Source organism: Elephas maximus, chromosome X (assembly GCF_024166365.1).
Source record: "Elephas maximus indicus isolate mEleMax1 chromosome X, mEleMax1 primary haplotype, whole genome shotgun sequence".
Classification (NCBI taxonomy): domain Eukaryota; kingdom Metazoa; phylum Chordata; class Mammalia; order Proboscidea; family Elephantidae; genus Elephas; species Elephas maximus.
In genome coordinates, this window is record NC_064846.1 from 23,662,198 (window position 1) to 23,683,268 (window position 21,071).

Genomic DNA, 21,071 nt, shown 5'->3' on the forward strand with positions numbered 1-21,071 from the left:
TCAGTGTTTTTTTATTTGTTTGTTTTATAATGCAAAGCTATATATAATACATATATTTTAGAAAGATCTCTACAAATAATGGCTAAATCAAAAACATGTTTTGCTCTTGAATGGAAAGATAAGCTTGCTTGAATTTTCTAGACACTTAATTTCCCAATGGTATCTGAAAATTCAAATGATATTGAGTTTCTTTTTGAATGCAAAACGGACCAGCAGAATTCAGATTCTGCAAAGTTACTGAAATTATTGTCTAAAAATTCAACGAAATGTTTTCAACAACTTTTGTTCTGCTTTCATGACACAGTTAAGAATTAGTTAATTTGTTTGACAATCAGAGCTGAGTTTATTTTTTGCTGTGGAAAATCCCTGTTATTTCAGTATGCGTTCGTGGCTTCTTGCCAGTCAATTAACCTTTCATATAACTTCTCTGCTGAGTTGCTTGAAATTGTTGCTGAATGACACGGGGTTAAACTGCAAATCTTAAAGGTAAACAATATTTAAAGTGTTACTGAACAGCGCTTTCTGTCTCACTTCATGTACATTGAAACCTACTTCTGAGTTGTTCAAATTTCTCTTTGTAGAGACTAAAAGGGCATACATAGAAGAAAAGTCCAGTATCTTTTCAAAGGCATTTTTTCTGTTTGTCTGAAGCACATTTTACATTTCCTTCCTCCACCCTACCTCACATACAGTGCATCGCCAGCTAGTTGTATCAGGACGGTTTCATGTGATCATCAACAATTACATTTCAAGCACACACGCGGAATTACCTCTCAGAACAATTTATAATCTGTTTTCTGGATTTTGAGAGCAGATAATCAAGCCTTCAATAAGACCATAGTAAAAAACAAAACAAAACAAAAACCATTGCCATCAAGTTGATTCTGACTCATGGCAACCCCATGTGTGCAGAGTTGAACAGCTCCATAGGACTTTCAAGGCCGTGACCTTTTGGAAACAGATTGCCAGGCCTGTCTTCCAAGTTGCTAGTGAAGTCAGTTTAAAGGCAAGTCTTTGGTAGCCTTTAAAAACTAGAGACACACAAGTGGATCATAAATGCATAAGAGACTGTCACATCAGGCTGTGGCATTCTCTGTGCAGTGGACCCCAAAGTGAAATTTCTGCCCCAAACAGATCAAAATAAAACTATCTTTTTTTTCCTCTTAATTGGGTTGTTGCCCAATCTTGTACTGCAACAGTAAATCTAAGTGGTTACTTCCTTTTACTATGCACAGTTCTGCATTGGGAAATGCCGTTTTTATTGACAATAGCTGACTGTACTATGTTGCATTCTCTGTATCTAGCTGCTTCCTGTTTTAAATAGGACATGGTAACTTCTTTTTCAAAGTTAGAGCTTAAAACAGAAGCATGGTATTATTTTAGCTAATTTTACAAACTTTTTTTTTTTCTTGCAGGTTTCTGAAAAGTGCCTTTTCTGAAAACTGCTGCTTGAATTCTGCTCCAGAGCTGCCTCTCTGTAATCCCCTCTCCCTACCACATCTCCATCAAAACACAAACAAACTTGGTGGGTTTGTAAGTTCACTGTCAGTATCTTGTATAGGCTTTTTATTTGATTCTCAATTATTTTCCCTCCCCTTGATTTTGTAGGACAGCTTTTATTTTGTTTTACTTTTTGTGCAAACAGTTGCAACACCCTTACCAATATTAATCTTTAAAGCCAAGAAATGGGGCGGGGGGGAGACTTTTCTCCCCGTGATCTGAGACTGTTCTACAAATTAAAGGGCAGCCAGCAGCATATGTCTTTCGCAAAAATAATTGAAAACAGAAACTGGAAAGCTCAGAATTCTTTTGAAAGTCTGCCAGTTATTTGAAGTAACTTCAGTAGAGGAACAAACTACAACACTCAGTATCTTAACCTTTACCATTGCCTTTTTAGGAGTTGGTCTCTAATTTAATTTTTAATTATTCTGATACGATTTTTATTTTCTGACTGGCTTTTTGTTTGACTAGGTTGGATTTTACTTAAATGAAAGCCTAAGTGCTGGCAAATTGACATTGTACCAAAGGAACCTGTTCTCTTGTCGTATTTAGTGTGAATTAACTTTTCTCACCTTTTAACAATCAGCAGTGACATGTCCCAAAATGGGTGCACGTGAGTTGAATTTTCCTTTCAGAAGAGTGTGCACTTCATTTTAATTTTCCTTTCAGTATGACGGCTATCAATGTTACCATGATTCGTGATACCAAGTGGCTGACTTTAGAAGTCTGTAGAGAATTTCAGAGAGGAACTTGCTCTCGAGCTGATGCTGATTGCAAGTTTGCCCATCCACCAAGAGTTTGCCATGTGGAAAATGGTCGTGTGGTAGCCTGTTTTGATTCTCTGAAGGTGAGTCCCATCTGAATGCACATAATGTTTAATTTAAATTTGTTTATTTCTATCTTTTTTGAAATATGATGTGCTTTGGTGGTGCAGTGGTTAAGAGCTTGGCTGCTAATCAAAAAGGTGGCAGTTCATATCCACCAGCTGCTCCTTGAAAACCCTATGGGGCAGTTCTGCTCTGTCCTAGAGGGTCGCTATGAGTCGGAATCAACTCGACGGCAATGGGTTTGGGTTTTGTTTTTGGTGCTTTGAAATGAGTAAAATTCATAATACCATGAAACTGTTAAGTGTTGTTTGTTTTTTAAGACCAGATGTAGACTTTGTGTTTACAAAACTAAGCCAGTCATAAGCTCACCCTACCAAAGCCAACTTATCAGATAGATACACTTAAAGAATAAAAATTCAAGAGTTTTTGTAGGTGTGAGGTACTTCAGCCTTACCTTGGTTTATTTTTATTTTTGTATAAGTTTTTGGATTCTGAGGACAGTGATCGTAATCCCCATATAATGTAGAGAAGCTCTTAATTAGCTTATCATTCGTGCTATCAAAATGCGCTTGAGAGGGACCAGCCAGTTTTCAGAAAATGGAGCCCGGAGGGATTATCAACTGAGAATATCACTATCCAGGAGGAAATTGGTGGCATTTTGAGGTTCCTTAATCAAAGCATATTTTGAACCTTTAACTTAAACATATTGCTGCAAATCTAAGCTCACATACTATTCTTTGTGGATAGCATATTGACCAATTTCAGGTTTGTGAGCACATTTTGTAAGGAAAGTCCTATTCCCAAGGTCATCAAACCTGAATATTATGTACTAGAGTATAAACAAGGTATGAGGGCAAATGAGGTATTATGTAGAATAGAACATATATGATTGCAGAACAAGCAAATGCACTGATTTTCGTGTTTTATTCATAATTATCCTTAAATGAAGGATAAATATGTACAAATTAAAGCATAGAATAAAAAATGGTAATAGATTCCTGGTTTAATTAATAAGATTTGCTACCATGCATTAGAGCTTTTCTCCCCAAAATAGATCAAAATGAATTAAGCTTAACAAGAACCCTTTCAATTTCTTGTCATTGTTTTACCCTCATCATGATCAGTTTTACCTCATTAACGTTTTTATTTATGGCTGCATTGATTAATAGAGACATATTCCTTCATGTGATCATTTCTTCAGAAAACATTTTATAGAGTGATAGACTATTTAAGTAGCTACTTTCTCTTATCTCTCGGTTACTAGTTTTTTGTTGCAGACCAGTCAAATTCAAGAATGGACACTTAGCATAAAAGTAAAGGTAATTCCTACCTTTGAAAATGTCTGAATTGCTCTTACTTGCAGCAGATGTGACTAAAGAGAAAATGTTTTCTTCATTTTTGTATCATTAAAATTGCATTTGTAATTATTTTGTGTATTATTTAAATCTACTGCTGCAGGACTGGGGAGTGTCTTGAAGTAGAAAAGAGCACTGGGCTAGTTGGGAAAAGAAAAGGAAGTGTCTTTCATCCAATCCATACAGTGGGTCAGGCGGTGTACTAGGCACTTTACGTGTGTTGTTTTGGAAGATCTGAGGTGCAGTCCCAGCCCCACTACTGTACCTGACCTTGGGCTACTTAATCTCGCAAAACTTGAGTTACTTTATCTCTAACAGATGGATAATATCTTCTTTACCTAACTTCGATTATTATGGGGACTCAAATGAAAAACCATGTGCCACTACAAAAGTGAATTAAATGAAAGATTGTCATCTTACTATTAAGTAAGATGCTTGCATTTGGAATTCTTCAAAAAGAGTCTATTTAAAACTACAAATGCATATTCCAAAAGGACATGTCAAATCCAATTGCCCTGGCTGTGATATTAGTTCTTCAAGCTAAGTATCACTGTTTTTATGGTTTACTCTTTGATATTGAGTTCCTTGCAGGCCTTGCAAGCTCTCTTAGAATGAGGAAGGAGATGTGTGATCTTCCTAATCACTGATATACTTCAAGTCATTTCTCCCATTTAAAGGCAAAAGAGAGCCACAATACAAACATTTTGAAGAAAAATAATATGGAAGGTGATCGTTAAGAAAATGTGTACTGCACTACCACTAAAGCTGGAAAAATGTTTAATTCAGAGACTAACTAGATAATGCCCAATGACTATTAATAAATCACTTAACTATTTAAATAAGCTGTCTACTCACTGTGTCCAATGTTTTCAAAATAATTTCCCCATTATGTTAATATCTTGATGACCAGTCATACAGCATAAAGATGCTTTACATAGTCTTTACATTCACAAATTTTAATGAAAACCTTAATATTTTCAACTATATAAAGCCCTTCAAACAATTAATTTGTTATTTAGATAACATATTCATCAGAGTCCCACGTCTGCCAAAAGCTTTATAGTTCTTTTATATTATTCCTTATCCATGATATGCATAAAAGCTGTACTAAGTTCAGGGTGTGTATGTGGATTGTACTAATATTATGTCTGTAATACACAAATAACATACCTCAATGGTTATTGCAGTATTTGCTACTCCCCTTGAGTCTGTACAATGGAAAGACTTTGAAATTCATCTGAGGACTGTGTTTCTTCTTTCATGAGTAGTTAAATAACTGCAGGAATCATTTGATGAGTTTTGGGCATCTGTTTTTGTTTAGTTTGTAAGGATTCCATTAGCACTAGGTACTCTACCAGATGCCAGTTCTTTGTCTTCCTAATAGATAGAAGAGATACAATGTCCTATATGAAAGGAAACAACAAATGTCCTATACTCACATCATAATGAGGGGGTGTTATGAGACTAAGAAGGGCAAGCTGGATGGCCGATAGTGCATTGTGCTGAAGTGCTGTGCCCATCCTTTCATGAATGTTGAGTGTCCAGTCATGAATGCCACACCATCTTCAGAGAGAAATCTGGTAATTCATAGAAAGTGCTCCCCACAGATCAATTTCTGGCTGTAAAGAAGAGTCTTATGTCATGTTCGCATACAACTTGTTTTTTTGTTTTTTTACTCAATTGCCTCATCTGCTTGGCACAATTCATGTTCAAAGGTTTTTTACAAGTATTGCTTAACCCAATTTTATGCCAATTTCTTGATATTGCAGTTTGCCATTGATCTAGGCTGGTGTTTTTAGTGAATGTCCCTTGGATTTAACAGAAGATCATCATATTAAAAACCAAATCAATCTTTGTAACGGTATTCATAGCCAAGATTATTATCTTCATGTTATTCTGCTTCAGCAATGTTGTGATGTCTTGACCCTCCCCCTTCAGACTTGAAGCAGTATGATAACAACCACCTCTTATCCAGGAGGGATATAAATGTTATGAATATTTCATTATAAAAAAAAATGAAGCCCAAGCTGCTCTGAAGGCATTGGTGAAAAAGAAGGCTCCAGGAATTGATGGAATATCAAATGAGATGTTTCAACAAACGGATGCAGCGCTGGAGGTGCTCACTCATCTATGCCAAGAAATATGGAACACAGCTTCCTGGCCAACTGACTGGAAGAGATCCATATTTATGCCTATTCCCAAGAAAGGTGATCCAACCAAATGTGGAAATTATAGAACAATATCATTAATATCACATGCAAGCAAAATTCTGCTGAAGATCATTCAAAAAGGGCTGCAGCAGTATATCAACAGGGAACTGCTAGAAATTCAGGCTGGTTTCAGGAGAGGACGTGGAACCAGGGATATCATTGCTGGTGTCAGATGGATCCTGGCTGAAAGCAGAGAATACCAGAAGGATGTTTACCTGTGTTTTATTGACTATGCAAAGGCATTCGACTGTGTGGATCACAACAAATTATGGATAATATTGCAAAGAATGGGAATTCCAGAACACTTAATTGTGCTCATGAGGAACCTTTACATAGATCAAGAGGCAGTTGTTCAGACAGAACAAGGAGATACTGCATGGTTTAGAGTCAGGAGAGGTGTGCATCAGGGTTGCATTCTTTTACCATACCTATTCAATCTGTATGCTGAACAAATAATCCGAGAAGCTGGACTCTATGAAGAAGAACGGGGCATCAGGATTGGAGGAAGACTCATTAACAACCTGCGTTATGCAGATGACACAGCCTTGCTTGCTGAAAGTGAAGAGGACTTGAAGCACTTACTAATGAAGATCAAAGACCACAGCCTTCAGTATGGATTGCACCTCAACTTAAAGAAAACAAAAATGCTCACAACTGGACCAATGAGCAACATCATGATAAACGGAGAAAAGATTGAAGATGTCAAAGATTTCATTTTCCTTGCATCCAGAATCAACAGCCATGGAAGCAGCAGTCAAGAAATCAAAAGACGCATTGCATTGGGTAAATCTGCTGCAAAGGACCTCTTTAAAGTGTTGAAGATCAAAGATGTCACCTTGAAGACTAAGGTGCACCTGACCCAAGCCATGGTATTCTCAATCTCATCATATGTATGTGAAAGCTGGACAATGAATAAGGAAGACCGAAGAATTGATGCCTTTGAATTGTGGTGTTGGCGAAGAATATTGAATATACCATGGACTGCCAAAAGAACGAACAAATCTGTCTTGGAAGAGGTACAACCCGAATGCTCCTTAGAAGCAAGGATGGCGAGACTGCGTCATACATACTTTGGACATGTTGTCAGGAGGGATCAGTCTCTGGAGAAGGATATCATGCTTGGCAGAGTACAGGGTCAGTGGAAAAGAGGAAGACCCTCAAAGAGGTGGATTGACACAGTGGCTGCAACAATGGGCTCAAGCATAACAATGATTGTAAGGATGGCTCAGGACCGGGCAGTGTTTCGTTCTGTTGTGCATAGGGTCGCTATGAGTCAGAACCAATTCGACGGCACCTAACAACAACAACAACAACATTTCAGTATAACAGGTCAAGACCCACAACATCTGCCCACTCAACTCAGCACTTTGTGTAGTTTTGTGACAAGAATTTCGTGGCAAAGACCTTGGCAGCAGGCATAGTCAGAGGATAGTCATGGCAACCCATGTATGTTCCTAGAAGATAGGAAGTGGGTGAGGAAGGCACATAAAACAACCCTACATTGTGTCTTCATGCCTTCCTACATTACATATGATCAGAGACATAATAATATTTTGACAAGCAAAACCTGTTGTATAGGTATATGAATGTGAATCCATTCTTGGAGATCAAATTGGCCAGAGTTACCAGTATGTTCCGTACTAGTATCACTAGTCACAGGTTTTCACTAGTTTAAAATTGGACTTTTTTTTTTGACTGAGTATTTACCTCATCCCTGTTTGCTAAGAGAAAATTTATCAGGAGCAGAAAACTCCTAGCAGCATAATCCCTGGGGTAGCTGAATTATGCAAGACTTAGCACCATTTATAAGCTCCGTAAGAGAGGTCTGCCTACAGTATTAAGACACATAAACAGCACCTGTCGTCATGAGACTAAAGGAAAATAACATCTAACTTAAGGATATTTATCTTCTGTAATACTCTCCTTAAAAAGGATGTATCTTTAACTGGTAAAAGTCAATACTATTTTGGATATTTGAAAAAACCACTTGTGACAGAAAAATGGAATTACAATCAATAGCCAAATAAATATATGCTGATAGCTCAGTCATACCTTTTAACTTTTTATTTTGAAATAAATTTAAACTTGCAAAAAAGTTGAGAAAATAGTTCAGGGAATTCCTGTATCCTCTGCACCCCAACCCAACCCAACCCACTGCTGTTGAGTGGATTCCGACTCATAGCGACCCTATAGGATAGAGTAGAACTGCCCCATAAGGTTCTCAAGGCTGTAATCTTTACAGAAGCAGCCTACCACATCTGTCTCCCACCCCCTGCACCCAGTTTTCCCTGATGTTAACAATTTGTATACCATGGCACAAAAATCAAGGATTTTGGCTGTAGAGGGAAAACCATTCAACTCAAAACTGCTACTATTTTACAGATGAGGAAACTCGAGGTCCAGTGAAGGAGAGTCAACTTGTCCAAGGTCACATAAGCAGTTATCAAAAGAACCTAATGACTCCAGTCTAGTGTTCCTTCAATCGTTTCATTCTTTATATATATATATATATATATATAATTTTTATTGTGCTTTAAGTGAAAGTTTACAAATCAAGTCAGTCTCTCACACAAAAACCCGTATACACCTTGCTACACACTCCCAATTACTCTCCCCCTAATGAGACAGCCCACTCTCTCCCTCCACTCTCTCTTTGCTAAACTCTACTTTTATGCTTTCCCTCAAAGTCTATGTGATCAGGAGAAGCCAGATTTTACAAAATAAAAATATAGTAGAAACGTTTTTTGTAGAGTGTAGAAGACAGAGTGAGTGTGCTTTTTTTTTTTTTCTTTTTAGGCCAAGTTATCTAAGTTTGTGCTACCAAGTGATACTGTCGTTGTGTTGTTAGGTGCCATCGAGTTGATTTTCAACTCATAGTGACCCCACGGACAGAGTAGAACTGCCCCACAGGGTTTCTTAGGCAGTAATGTTTACGGGTCGCTACGAGTTGGAACTGACTCCATGGCAATGGGTTTGGGTTTTTTGGCTTAATCTTTATGGGAGCAGATCATAAAGTTTTTCTCCCTCGGAGCCACTGGGTAGCATTGAACTGCTAACCTTTCGGTAAGCAGCCAAGTGCTTAACCATTGAGCCATGAGGGCTTCTTTAAGTGGTACTAAGTTTAGCTCTCTTGTTCATCCTCCTCCCCAAACCATGCGCTTCTGAGAATTGGTGGGTACAACTGTGACTGTGAATCACATACATACATCTTCACTACATACAGCTCTTTAATGTCTGGTTCAATTACAATGCCCTGGCCAGCTAGGGAGGTACCTGCCACAGGCCAGCTGAAAATACTGCAGGAGCAGTTTAGCCTTACAATGGGCTAAATTTTTTTCAGAATTATTTAAAATATTGTTGTGCGTATGAGAGTATAGCCCTGAGATAATTTCTTTGTCTACATCACAGCCTGGAAACCCTGGTGGCGTAGTGGCTAAGTGCTACAGCTGCTAACCAAAGGCTCGGCAGTTCAAATCCGCCAGGTGCTCCTTGGAAACTCTATGGGGGCAGTTATACTTTGTCCTACAGGGTCGCTATGAGTCAGAATCGACTCGACGGCATTGGGTCTGGGTTTTACATCACAGCCAAAGTTGCAATTGGCCACCTGGTAGAAAGGGCTTGGGATATGGCTAGGGATGTGTCTTCAGCTACAGTTTGATGATACCATTAAGATTGACCCTTTGCCACAGGAACCCTGTTTTGTGTGAGAGATTTGCAAATCTGAAGTTAGAGACCTGTAAACTCTTGTTTCGAAGCAACTCTTACATGTTAGTTAGGGAAATATGCACCTGATCCTAAAAATATATATTTATACACCTGATCCTACCTGGTCGTTAAATAATTCTCTCCATGTTTTTTCTTTCTTTTTTTTACCATAGCTGTATGAAATCATTACAAGTATCGTCTTTTTCTCTATTTCACATTTTTGTGAAATGTGGGTAGAAGGTGCTTCTGTGCATCTGGAAATAGCAATTATTTCTTCTAGGAACATGACTTTATTCATAGAGCATCATTTACTTGCTGCCCTTTTTGCCCTTACGGATCCACTTTCTGTTTGTACCATTCCCGAGGTTGCCCTGTTTTCCTCTATATAGTCGCAGCCTGTTGCTTGATTGTTGACCTATGGGGTTATATATTCCAGAGGAATCTTAGCTGTCTATTCTTAGCTTATTATCTCTAAATAATCTTTCCATTTTCTCCTGTATTTCTTCCACTATGTAATCAGTCCTCAGTATCTTAAATTTGTGTTTATTGTTGTGGCTGTTCTCTAATCCAGATTTGCAATCCTGCTTGGATTTTCAATATTTTTATTTCTGAGCCTTCAATTTTCAGTCAGGGTCAAGTTTTACTGCTAGATGTAATTAGACGTTTAATTCATACTTTTTTTTCTTTCTTGAGTGTATCTTTCTTGATAATGTTTTCTTAAGTCAGTAAATGATTCTATTTGTTTTTCAACCTTTTGTTTTCTAAATGGCCTCCACTATTTGGCCTTAACCATATTATCTCTAGAATTAAATTACTTTTTCAGTCTCTTGTTTCTGATGCATTTGTACAGTATTGTTTAATGTTATGTCATTTACTTCAGTAAGTATGACTATTTGTTGGGTGCTATTGAGTCGATTTTTATTGAGTCGATTCTGACTCATAGTGACCTTTCGGGGCAGACTCGAACTGGCCCATAGGGTTTCTTAGCTGAAATCTTTACAGGAGCACATCTTTCTCCCACATAGTGGCTGGTGAGTTTGAACTGCTGACCTTTCGTTTAGCAGCAGAGCGCTTAACTGTTGCACCACCAGGGCTTCATATCAGTCAGATATGACTATAGGATACAAATGTTCAAAATATTTTTGTTGTTATAACTTGCTTATAGGCATTTAAATATATTCTTCGAACTGTTTTCTTTTTAATTTTATTATGGTAAAATATATATAAAACTTGCAATTTTAACCACTTTAAGTGTGCAATTCAGAGGCATTAATTATGTTCACAGTGTTGAGAAACCGTCACCAATATCTATTTCCAAAAGTTTTCCATCCCCCTAAACAGAAACTCAGTAGCGCATAAGCAATAACTCCTCAGATCCCCTCCCTCCAGCCGGAAGTAACCACAGATCTGCTTTTGTCTCTATGCATTTGTTTGTTCTAGATACTTCATATAAGTGAGGTCATATAATATTCGTCCTTTAGTGTCTGACTTATTTCAGTAGCATAATGTTTTCAAGGTTTATCCACGTTGTAGCAACGTATCAGAGCTTCATTTCTTTTTGTGGCTGAATGATATTCCATTGTGTCTATGTACCACATTTTGTTTACCCATTCATCTGCTGATGGACGCTTGGGTGGTTTTCACTTTTTGGTTACTGTCAATTCTGCAAGGAACGCTGGCGTACAAGCATGTGTTTGAGTCTCTCCTTTCAATTATTTTGGGTATATACCTAGGAGTAGAATTGCTGGGTCTTATAGGAGTTCTGTGTTTAACTTTTTGAGGAACTGCCAAAGTGTTTTTCACAGTGGCTATACCATTTTCTATTTCTGCCAGCCATGAATGAGGGTTTCAGTTTCTCCACATCCTTCTTAACAAATCCTATTATTTTCCATTTTTCTAATAATAGCCATTCTAGTGGGGGTGAAGTGATATCTCATTGTGGTTTTAATTTTCATTTTCCTAATGACGTTTAGTGTCTTTTCATGTGCTTGTTGGCCCTTGGTATATCTTCTTTGGAGAAACGTCTACTCGAGTCATTTGCCCATTTTTTAAGTGGGTCGTTTGTCTTTTTGTTGTTGAATTGTAGGAGTTCTCTATATATTCTCAATATTAAACCTTTATCAGATATATAATTTGCAAATATTTTCTCCCATTCTGTGGGTTGTCTCTTCATTTTCTTAGTAAAGTCATTTGATATACAGAACTTTTTAATTTTGATAAAGACCAGTTTATTTTTTTTCTTTTGTTGCTTGTGCTTTTGGTGTCACATCAAAGAATGCATTGCCCAAAACAAGGTCCCGAAGATTTACCCCATGTTTTCTTCTAAGAATTTTATGGTTTTAGTTCTTATATTTAGGTCATTGAACTGTTCTGAGTTAATTCTCATATAGAGTGTAAGGTAGGGACCCAACTCATTTTTTTTTTTGCATGTGGTGATCCAGTTGTCCTAGCACCATTTGTTGAAGAGGCTATTCTTTCTCCATTGGATGGACTTGACATCCTTGTCAAAAATCAGTTGTCCAAAAATGTATAGGTTTATTTCTGGACTCTCAGTTCTATACCATTGGCCTGTATGTCTATCCTTATATCTGTACTACAGTATGTGTTGATTGAAATTGGGCACTCTGAGTTCTCCTCCTTTGTTCTTCTTTTTCAAGATTGTTCTGGCTGTTCTGGCCTCTTTGCAATTCCATAGGAATTTGAGGATCAGCTTTATGGTTTCTGCAAAAAAGGCTGTTGGAATTTTTATAAGGATTAAACTACTTTTTAATATCATAAATGGACATTTTCTTCTGTTGAAACTTGAACTTTTATTTACCCACTGGAAATTGATAGAAAGGTAATTAGCCTTTTGTTCCTACCTGTTCACGTGGGTAGACTGTAGACAGTGAAGGCAGTTTCCTCACTGTGCAAAGTAGCTATAAGTTTGAAAATATAGAGTCCATGATAGAGACCAGATGAAACCCCGAGACTATTGCCCTAAGATATCCTTTTAACCTGAAACTGAAGGAAGAGGGGAGTACTGACACATTCAGGGGTTTGCAACCAGTGTCACGAAACAAGCTGTGTATAAATTGTTGAATGGGAAACTAATTTGCTTGTAAACCTTCACCTAAACAACAATAAAGTGTTCAAAAAAAAAAAAAAAAAGGAGGCAAGGAGGGGCGGGGAAGCTAGATAAATGGAGACAGAGCAAACATAATATAAATAAAGAGAATGCTGACACATTGTAAAAATTGTAACCAATGTCACAGAATAATTTGTACAAAAATTGTAAACTTTCACCTCCCGTTACCAAACCCGTTGCCCTTGAGTTGATTCATTAGCGACCTTACAGGACAGAGTAGAACTGCCCCATAGGGTTTCCAAGGAGTGGTTGGTGGATTCGAACTGCCGACCTTTTGGTTGGCAGCCAAGCTCTTAAACCACTGCGCCACCAGGGCTCCAACTTTCACCTAAAAGACAATAAAATATTCAAAAAATATAGAGCCCACAGGAATATAACTTTTTTAAATATGAAAAATTCCCTGAATCAGTACATACATAGCATGTCGGCAATGATTGCTAGCTAACTAAAAAAAAAATAGTAGTAAAGTTCTAGTTTCTGTCTTTAGCGTGGGGAAATGCAAACCTTTTTTTTTTTTGTGACTAAATTCTTCACCCAGCTTTTATCTGTCTCTAGGTACATTGAGTAAGCAGCATGGTGTTGTCTGTTACCCAATTCCAAATACTTTTTGAAGACTACATTTTTTAAAGGTCACATTCTTTTGAGATCACATTGTCATGTTGTCTTACAGCCTTTGTTCATCCTCCTATCTGTGAAAGATAGTAACGCTGAGGTAACAATTTGGAATTTTTAACATCTTCAAGAACGCTGTCCTTTTGTTTTAAAGACTTGACAAATACATATCCCAGAAATTGTTTTCGTGTTGTTAATGTTTATGCTTACCATGTTCTCCACTTGGGTAAACAAATTTTTTTCAACTTTTATAAAAACAATCTCTAGATTTTTTTGGAGTTTCCTGGTTCTTTTCACTTTACCTACTGGTCAGGCAAGCATTCCGTATAGAAACAAATTAAAACGTCAAGAGAAATTTCAAAAAACGATGTCAGTCTTTATTCTGGCAGTACCTCAATGGAGTAAAGATTTCATTTTGGAATATTTTCTCATTTTTCACCTTAAAGGTAGTCTGGATGAATGCCTCTTTCTTGGGTGAACTACAGATGTAACCATTAAAATATTTGAAACTAAGCATGGTATCAGCAAGTGGCATAAGCATAGAAAATGCTGCCTTGTAATAGCAACTCTAACAGGGGCTCCTTGTGTGGCCTTGAGCAAGTCATGGGACTCCTACTACCTCTGTTTCTCTTCATACAAAAAGCAAGCAGCAGCATTCTATTTGTAGGACTATTGGTTATGGTTTACTCCAAGGATTCTATAAATGTTAAAAAAAAAAAAATTAGAGGTCGGTTAATACTGAAAGTCCTGTTAAATCCATTAAGAGTTCTATATACATTCAAGTCCCTAAAGAAATTATTCATTCAAAAAACATTTACTGAAACCTATACTTGTTAGGTGTTGGACTCAGTGCTATATAGAATACAAAATTATACAGGAGGTAGCCTCTGCCTGACCTGTTAGTATGAGGCAGTTTGTGTCATGTGCCATAAGCCAGGCACAGACTAACCACTAAAAGAGTCTAAGGGGAGGGGAGAAGGGCAGGGTTTACATCTGACTGGTGGCACAGTGGTTAAGTGCTTGGCTGCTAACCAAAAGGTCAGTGATTGGAACCCACCAGCTGCTCTGTGGAAGGAAGATGTGACAGTCCATTTCCATAAAGATTACAGCCTTGGAAACCCTATGGGTCAGTTCTACTCAGCCCTATAGGGTCGTTATGAGTCGGAATCGACTCCACAGAAGTGGGTTTGGTTTGGTGATGGTTAAAGATGCAGTTATGAGGAAGGGACTCTTTGAGGCATTTCTTGAAGGAAGGATAGGACAATATTCCAGGCAAAGGGGATAATCTGAGCAAAGACAGAGATGGAAACTGTGGTATGTGTGTGGAGAGTTGAGTGTTAAGTCAGATTGACTGAAGTATAGAATTTGTGTGGTATAGGAGCCACCTTGAATGTCAGAGAGGAGTTTGGACTTATTTTGTAGCTCTGAGGAATCTGACAATTTCTAAACAGAGCAACGACATCATCAGCCTACACAAGATGCCTTGGTAGAGCAAAAGACACTGGTGAGAAGGAGAACCTCTTAGGAAGCTGTTGAATAATTAAAGGCATGAAATGATAAAGATTTGACTTAGATGGTGACGATAGGAAAGGAAAGCCAGTGAAGGGGCTGAGGTTCAGGCAAAACCAGCAGGGTTAAATAAGAGGAGGTTGATATTCTGCACCAACCTACTACTGTTGTGCTCACCTTAATATCATCAGATTTCGTTGACCTTTAAGAGGAGGTCGGCCATACATTTTTTTTTCCACATTCAATGCTGTCTTGTGTACCACTATATCTTTCGTGCCTAGCACCTATACTAAAAAGCAAACTAGTTTCCGTTGAGTTGACTCTGACTCATGGTGACCCCATAGGGTTTTCAAGGCTGTGACATTTGGAAGTAGATTACCAGGCCTTTCTTCCAAGGTGCCTCTGGGTGGATTTGAACAGCCAACCTTTCAGTTAACACCTATTAGGAGCTTGGAAAATATTTGTTGAATAAAAGATGAACTTGCTGAACTACTTTGAGCAAGGGAGAATAAATATGGACTCAACTGCAAGCTGCCCAGCCATTTCTCCAATTGCATCTGTACTTCCACCCGCAGTTCAGTTTTTATTTAAATATGGATGAAAATTTTATAAACTCATGTACCAACTTCCCTCACACTTACAGATTGCTGATATTTGCAAAATTAATTCTATTTCTTAGCATTATAGAAATTTCTTTGGCCAAATGTTGGATGTTCTCCAAATGTTGCATTTTGAGTGCTTTTACCTTATATATGGATTTTTTTTTTAATTCACCATGACCACTGTTAAATATTATTTTAAAATAGTTAGTGTGATAATCTGGTAATATCTAAGCATGATTTTTTGTTTTAAAATGTTTGAAATTGAGTTTTACAGCAGATGGCCAGCTTGTAAATCAATGTAGTCTTAGAAGCCTGATTAGTCCTAATAAGGTAATTTTGAGTCATGTTCAAGGTTATAGTCTGTGGAAAAGGGTTTTTCATAAAAGGTAACTGCATAGTTCAATAAAAGAAAAATGTACTTAAAATTTGAACAATAACTATTGCTCAAAATATACCACGATATTTTGAAAGTCCAAAGAGTATGAGCATAGAAAAGTGAAGAAAAATTCAAATAGGGAGAGTCCATTCATTGAAGCTTTTAAATAAACTTAAAAAGAGTCCCCAATAACTAGAATTTAGTTCAAGCAATTTATTTTTAAAAGAAATGAGAAAATAATAAGAAAGTAATTTTGAGAGAGAATTTTAAAAAGATCTGTAGGCTATGGGCTGTACCCTAGGGTTTATGCATAGTCAGCCCAATCTCTTAGACCTTCTCCAGCTTCTTCTTCATTCCTAGACAGTGATTGCTGCTTTTCCGAACGGACAATCCTGAGGCCTTGGGAAAATCCTCAGTCATTAAGATGTGATTCAGGTGGGGGCAACTGACTATGCTTTTGAAAACAGGAGGGGTGACTGGAACATTTTAGAAAAGCATTTCAGTAAAGAAGGAAACTTGAAATGATTTTAAGTATTTAGCAGCATTCAGTGGTACCATTCACATTTGCAGATGAGAGTCACAATTGTGACTTGTGTATGTTAATAGGCAACTGACAGCCAAAACTGAACCAAGACTCCCACTTTTTCTAGATTCTCCAGGCCTCACTCTAAGGACATAGGATGTTTACAACACCATTTAAGTATTAGTAACAAAGCATATTTAATCATATTTCACTTATTTCTATTTTTCCTATTTTCCTACTAGTGAAATGCCTAAGAGAAGATGACATTGCTTCTGAGTCAAAGATTGAAAGAAAGAAACAAACAAAAGGAAGAAAGATTAGGAGACATCTATTAAGAAGGCTTTTCACTTTGAAATACTTTCACTTGGATAGTAATGTATTTAAAACAAAACGAGAATAAAGTAGTATGCTAATGAAAGAGGTGATAGAGACCCTCCCCCGCAAAAGAGCATTATCTGTGCCATTTTATCATACGTTTTCCATTATAAACTCCTGCTTTCCATGAAGCAAAAATGAAAAGCCGTGATTAGTTATGGCTTAGAGAAGTCTCATTTTCACAACCAACTTGCTCTTCCTCCTCCTCCTCAGTAGCACCACCATCTTGGATTTCTTCCACATTGTTCACAACCTCCAACAGGTGTCCTTTAGTCTCCCCCCACCCCCTGCCCCTGCAACCAGCAACATTGCTCACATTTCTGCAGTTGTGTGAGAGAGAAAACATGTATACTCCTTGTGGGCAGGTTCCATGTCTTATCCTTCTTTGTATCTTCCATAGTATCCAGCGCAGTCCTTTTTTGCATGAGAGGTGCTTATTACCCAGTGTTCTTTCTTTTATCAGGCAGTAAGAACAATGCAGTTTTAATACATTTTCCCATTCACTATGATTCTGGAAAGCTCAGAGCTGCCTTATGGGTCCAGCTGCAGCAATTAGCCTAAGTCTAGATTTTTTAAGTTTTTGATATAATTATTTGTATCATCCCACCTTCCCCGTTAACACCACTCTTGCTCTTTAGGCTTAGTATGACGATCCTACTGGAAATGTATTTTTTTGTAAGTCATTTTCAAACCTTTTTGGAAGAACGTAGTTATGTAACTAGTGAGAGAGCAAGCAAGAAAGGGAGCAGGGGGAGGGGCCAATTCTAAGTCTCTGAATTTCTTCTTTACAGCTTATTAAGCTATCTGAGTGTTTCTCATTTACACATGTTCTTGTAGGCATTGGGGGCCTGAGTTTCAAATAGGCTTCCTGTGATGCTCAGAAGTAAACTAAATGCAGCAGAAGCTACTCTTAACACAGAAAAGAAAGAGTAGCAAATACTTGGAACTCCTGAGACAGGTGTTTATTTCCTTCACGATGAAAAAAAAGGAGTGTTCTAGAAGATGTATCTTTCCCTTACTGCCTCACTGCAGGGTATAACCAATGAACTTTGTATTTGAAACTTGCTTTGAGGTTTGGGAATCTATTGATACTTCAGCTTTTCATTATCTGTGCTGAAATGCTGTGGTCAGTATTGGTTTGTTTACTTATTTTAGGTGAAAACCATTTTTTCTCCTTTCAGCTTGTCTTTTTCCAGATATCTTTTGCGGGGACGGGGAGGATGAGGAGAAGGGACATTGCTTTCAAATGAGTGTGGTTTCTGTGGTTAGTAAAGGTCTGAATTTATTGGAGAGCTAAAGGGAACTTATTGGAAAATCCTTTATTTGCTTGTATTTGGACACACAGCAACATTTAGAAAAACAGTCTGGGAAAGTTTGCAGAGCAAATGTAAGCAACATGTAACCCAGAGCTCTCATATGCTTACCTTTATACCTAATAGCCCTGCTTTGGAAGCAGAAAGTGAAGGCATTTCCTAAGGATAGTAGGATAGAATTTTGAGAAGCCCAATCCCTCTTCTTCATGACCTGGACTGTTAAAATCCCTTCAATATGACCTTTCTGAAACTGAATTAATAAGAAACCTATCCCAAAACCCGTTGCCATCTAGTCGATTCCAACTCATAGCGACCCTATAGGACAGAGTAGAACTGCCACGTAGGGTTTCCAAGGCTAGAATCTTTTTGTATTATTATTTTATTTTTTGTATTGTACTTTAGATGAAGATTTACAGAACAAAACTAGCTTCTCGTTAAACAATGAGTACACATATTGTTTTGTGACATTGGTTGTCAACACTCTCCCCTTCTCGACCTTGGGTTCCCTATTACCAGCCTTCCTGTCCCCTCCTGCCTTCTCGTACTTGCCCCTGGGCTGGTGTGCCTATTTAGTCTCATTTTGTTTTATGGAACTGTCTAATCTTTGGCTGAAGGGTGAACCTCAGGAGTGACTTTAGTACTGAGTTAAAAGAGTGTCCAGGGGCCATACTCTTGAGGTTTCTCTAGTCTCTGTCAGACCAGTAGGTCTGGTCTTTTTGTGTGTGTGTGTGTGTGGGTTAGAATTTTGTTCTGCATTTTTCTCCAGCTCTGTCTGGGACCTCTACTGTGATCCTTGTCAGAGAAGTCAGTGGTGGTAGCCGGGCACCATCTAGTTGTGCTGGACTCAGTCTGATGGAGGCTGTAGTATTTGTGGTCTGTTAGTCCTTTGGACTAATCTTTGTCTTGTGTCTTTGGTTTTCTTCCTTCTTCCTTATTCCAGACAGGGTGAGACCAGTGGTGTATCTTAGATGGCCGCTCACAAGCTTTTAAGGCCCAGATGCCTCTCACCAAAGTAGAATGTAGAACATTTTCTTTATAAACTGTGTTCTGTCAGTTGAGCTAGATGTTCCCAAAGACCATGGTCCCCAGAGCCCTCAGCCCAGTAATTTGATCCCTCAGGGAGTTTGGATGTGTCTATGAAGCTTCCATAACCTTGCCAAGGCTGTAAGCTTTATGGAAGCAGACTGCCACTCTCCCAGCAAGCAGCTGGTGGGTTCTAATGGCCAACCTTTCGATTAACAGCCAAGTGCTTAACCACCGTGCTACCAGGGTGCCTTGAATTAATAAAAAAAAAATGCTTAACGAATGGCTAACTCCATTGTTGGAGAGGACAACATTTCCTTAGAGCAAAGGTTCTCAAAGTGTAGTCTAAGAACTAGCAGCATTAACATCATCTGGGAATTTAACAGGAATGCAAATTCTCAGGCTCCACTCACACCTACTGAATCAGAAACTCTGGGGGTGGGCCCCAGCAATTTGTTTTAACAAGCCTTCCAAGAGATTCTGATGCACACAAAAGTTGAAGAACCTTCGGCTTACAGAAAGCTCTAACATTTCAAAAGGGTACCAACTAAGGGTGGTGTTTCTAAGTTTCAGAATTCTCAGCACTCTAAGTATTGCTTCCCCAATGCTTTTTCTTTCCTTGACACTTTTTCTCAAATGACTTATTTCTTGGGTTATTGTATATATTCACATCTGGTGGAAGCAAAATGGCATCTGTTCTGGAAGACTTATTTGTTTGGGGAAGCTTATTATATTTCTTCCTCAAGGAGCATCACAATGCTTATTGGGTTAGTAAAGGCTCTGAGTGGTCCTGCAGAAAAGAAACCAGCTTAGTTCTGTTTAACCCAACATTCCTCAAAATTATTTGGCCACAGAACTCTATGTCTATGGGGCATATAGAAACCTCTCCTGGAACATTACAAGACACATGGTTAGGAAAGAATCGCCTTGATGTCTAAATGTGTGAAACCAGAAAGAAAAATAGTGTTTGGGTTATTTGTCCTTTATAATCCTTAAGAGAGAATAGTGACACTTTTCTCTACCCTATATTGTAGTTGTTGCAACTCTGCCACAAGTAGACGATCGAAAGTTTATAGGCAGCAAATCTGAGGACAAAATGGGCTAAAAACCACTATTACTTCGTCAAACATCTTTCACATTTATATGCATCAATCTTGGCCACCAAGAGGGTAGCCTATTGAGATGAAAAATTAGAAAAATGAAAAGTTGCCTCAAATATTTGCAATTTTATAATGAGATTCACTTTTACTACTTCACCAATTTATATAAATAATAGTCACTGTCACTTTGTTATAATTAATCACTTGTTAGTATTTTAAGCACCATTAACATCTACTCTTATGGTGTATTATTTATTTTGCTTTATCCTTCTGACTTACTAGAAAAAAATGACTTGCCTGATTTCTTTTGATCATTTTATTATGTATTATAAATAAAATATAACAGTAATTGTGGCAAAGTTAGACCAAGAAAAAAAAAAAACCAGAGTGCGATGCGCTATGTGTTTTCATATAATTGAAATGATTTTGAATGTTTTATTCACTATGATTCTAAACATTTTAGTTATGTTAAATCTTAAACTAAGAAGCTTGTGATGGTAGAAGAGTGTCTCTTGATTAGATAAACTAGCATCCTACGTAGGCACTGTCTTACTGCCAGTTGAAAAGAAAAGGGAGCGATAATTCTTCTCTTTTCAGTTATTTGCAAAGATAAGATTAAAGCCTGGATCTGTTTCTTTATCCCTTGCCCATTACCTACCAAGCACTAAGCTGTGGGAGCAGCAGCAGTTTAATAATAATGTCCAGTTGTAATAAAAAGGGTGTCCTTGGTTTTTTAACATTGTATATAAATTCCCTCCCTATGCACATGATAACTTGTATTACTCATATAATCATGAATTACTCTTATGGGGAGGGCAAAGTAATGAAAAGTAGTTTGTGATCTCCCAGATTTCACAGTAAAAGTTTTAGTTTTACTGTAAAGAACTAATAAAAACAAGTATAATATCTTTTTA

The 21,071-nt window shown here is 37.7% G+C and overlaps 1 protein-coding gene across 15 annotated transcripts in view; it reads left to right on the forward strand.

Annotated features, from left to right (window-relative positions):
• MBNL3 (muscleblind like splicing regulator 3) overlaps nt 1-21,071 on the forward strand; it is a 125,012-nt gene that overhangs the window by 49,507 nt on the left and 54,434 nt on the right. For 14 of the 15 annotated variants that reach the window (XM_049872181.1, XM_049872176.1, XM_049872179.1 and 11 more), the window contains 2 exons: nt 1,416-1,525; nt 2,170-2,347. In XM_049872181.1, coding sequence (XP_049728138.1) covers nt 2,171-2,347 — 177 coding nt within the window. In that variant the 5' untranslated portion in view covers nt 1,416-1,525; nt 2,170. The remainder of the gene's footprint in view (nt 1-1,415; nt 1,526-2,169; nt 2,348-21,071) is intronic. The other variant, XM_049872183.1, reaches the window with a different exon arrangement.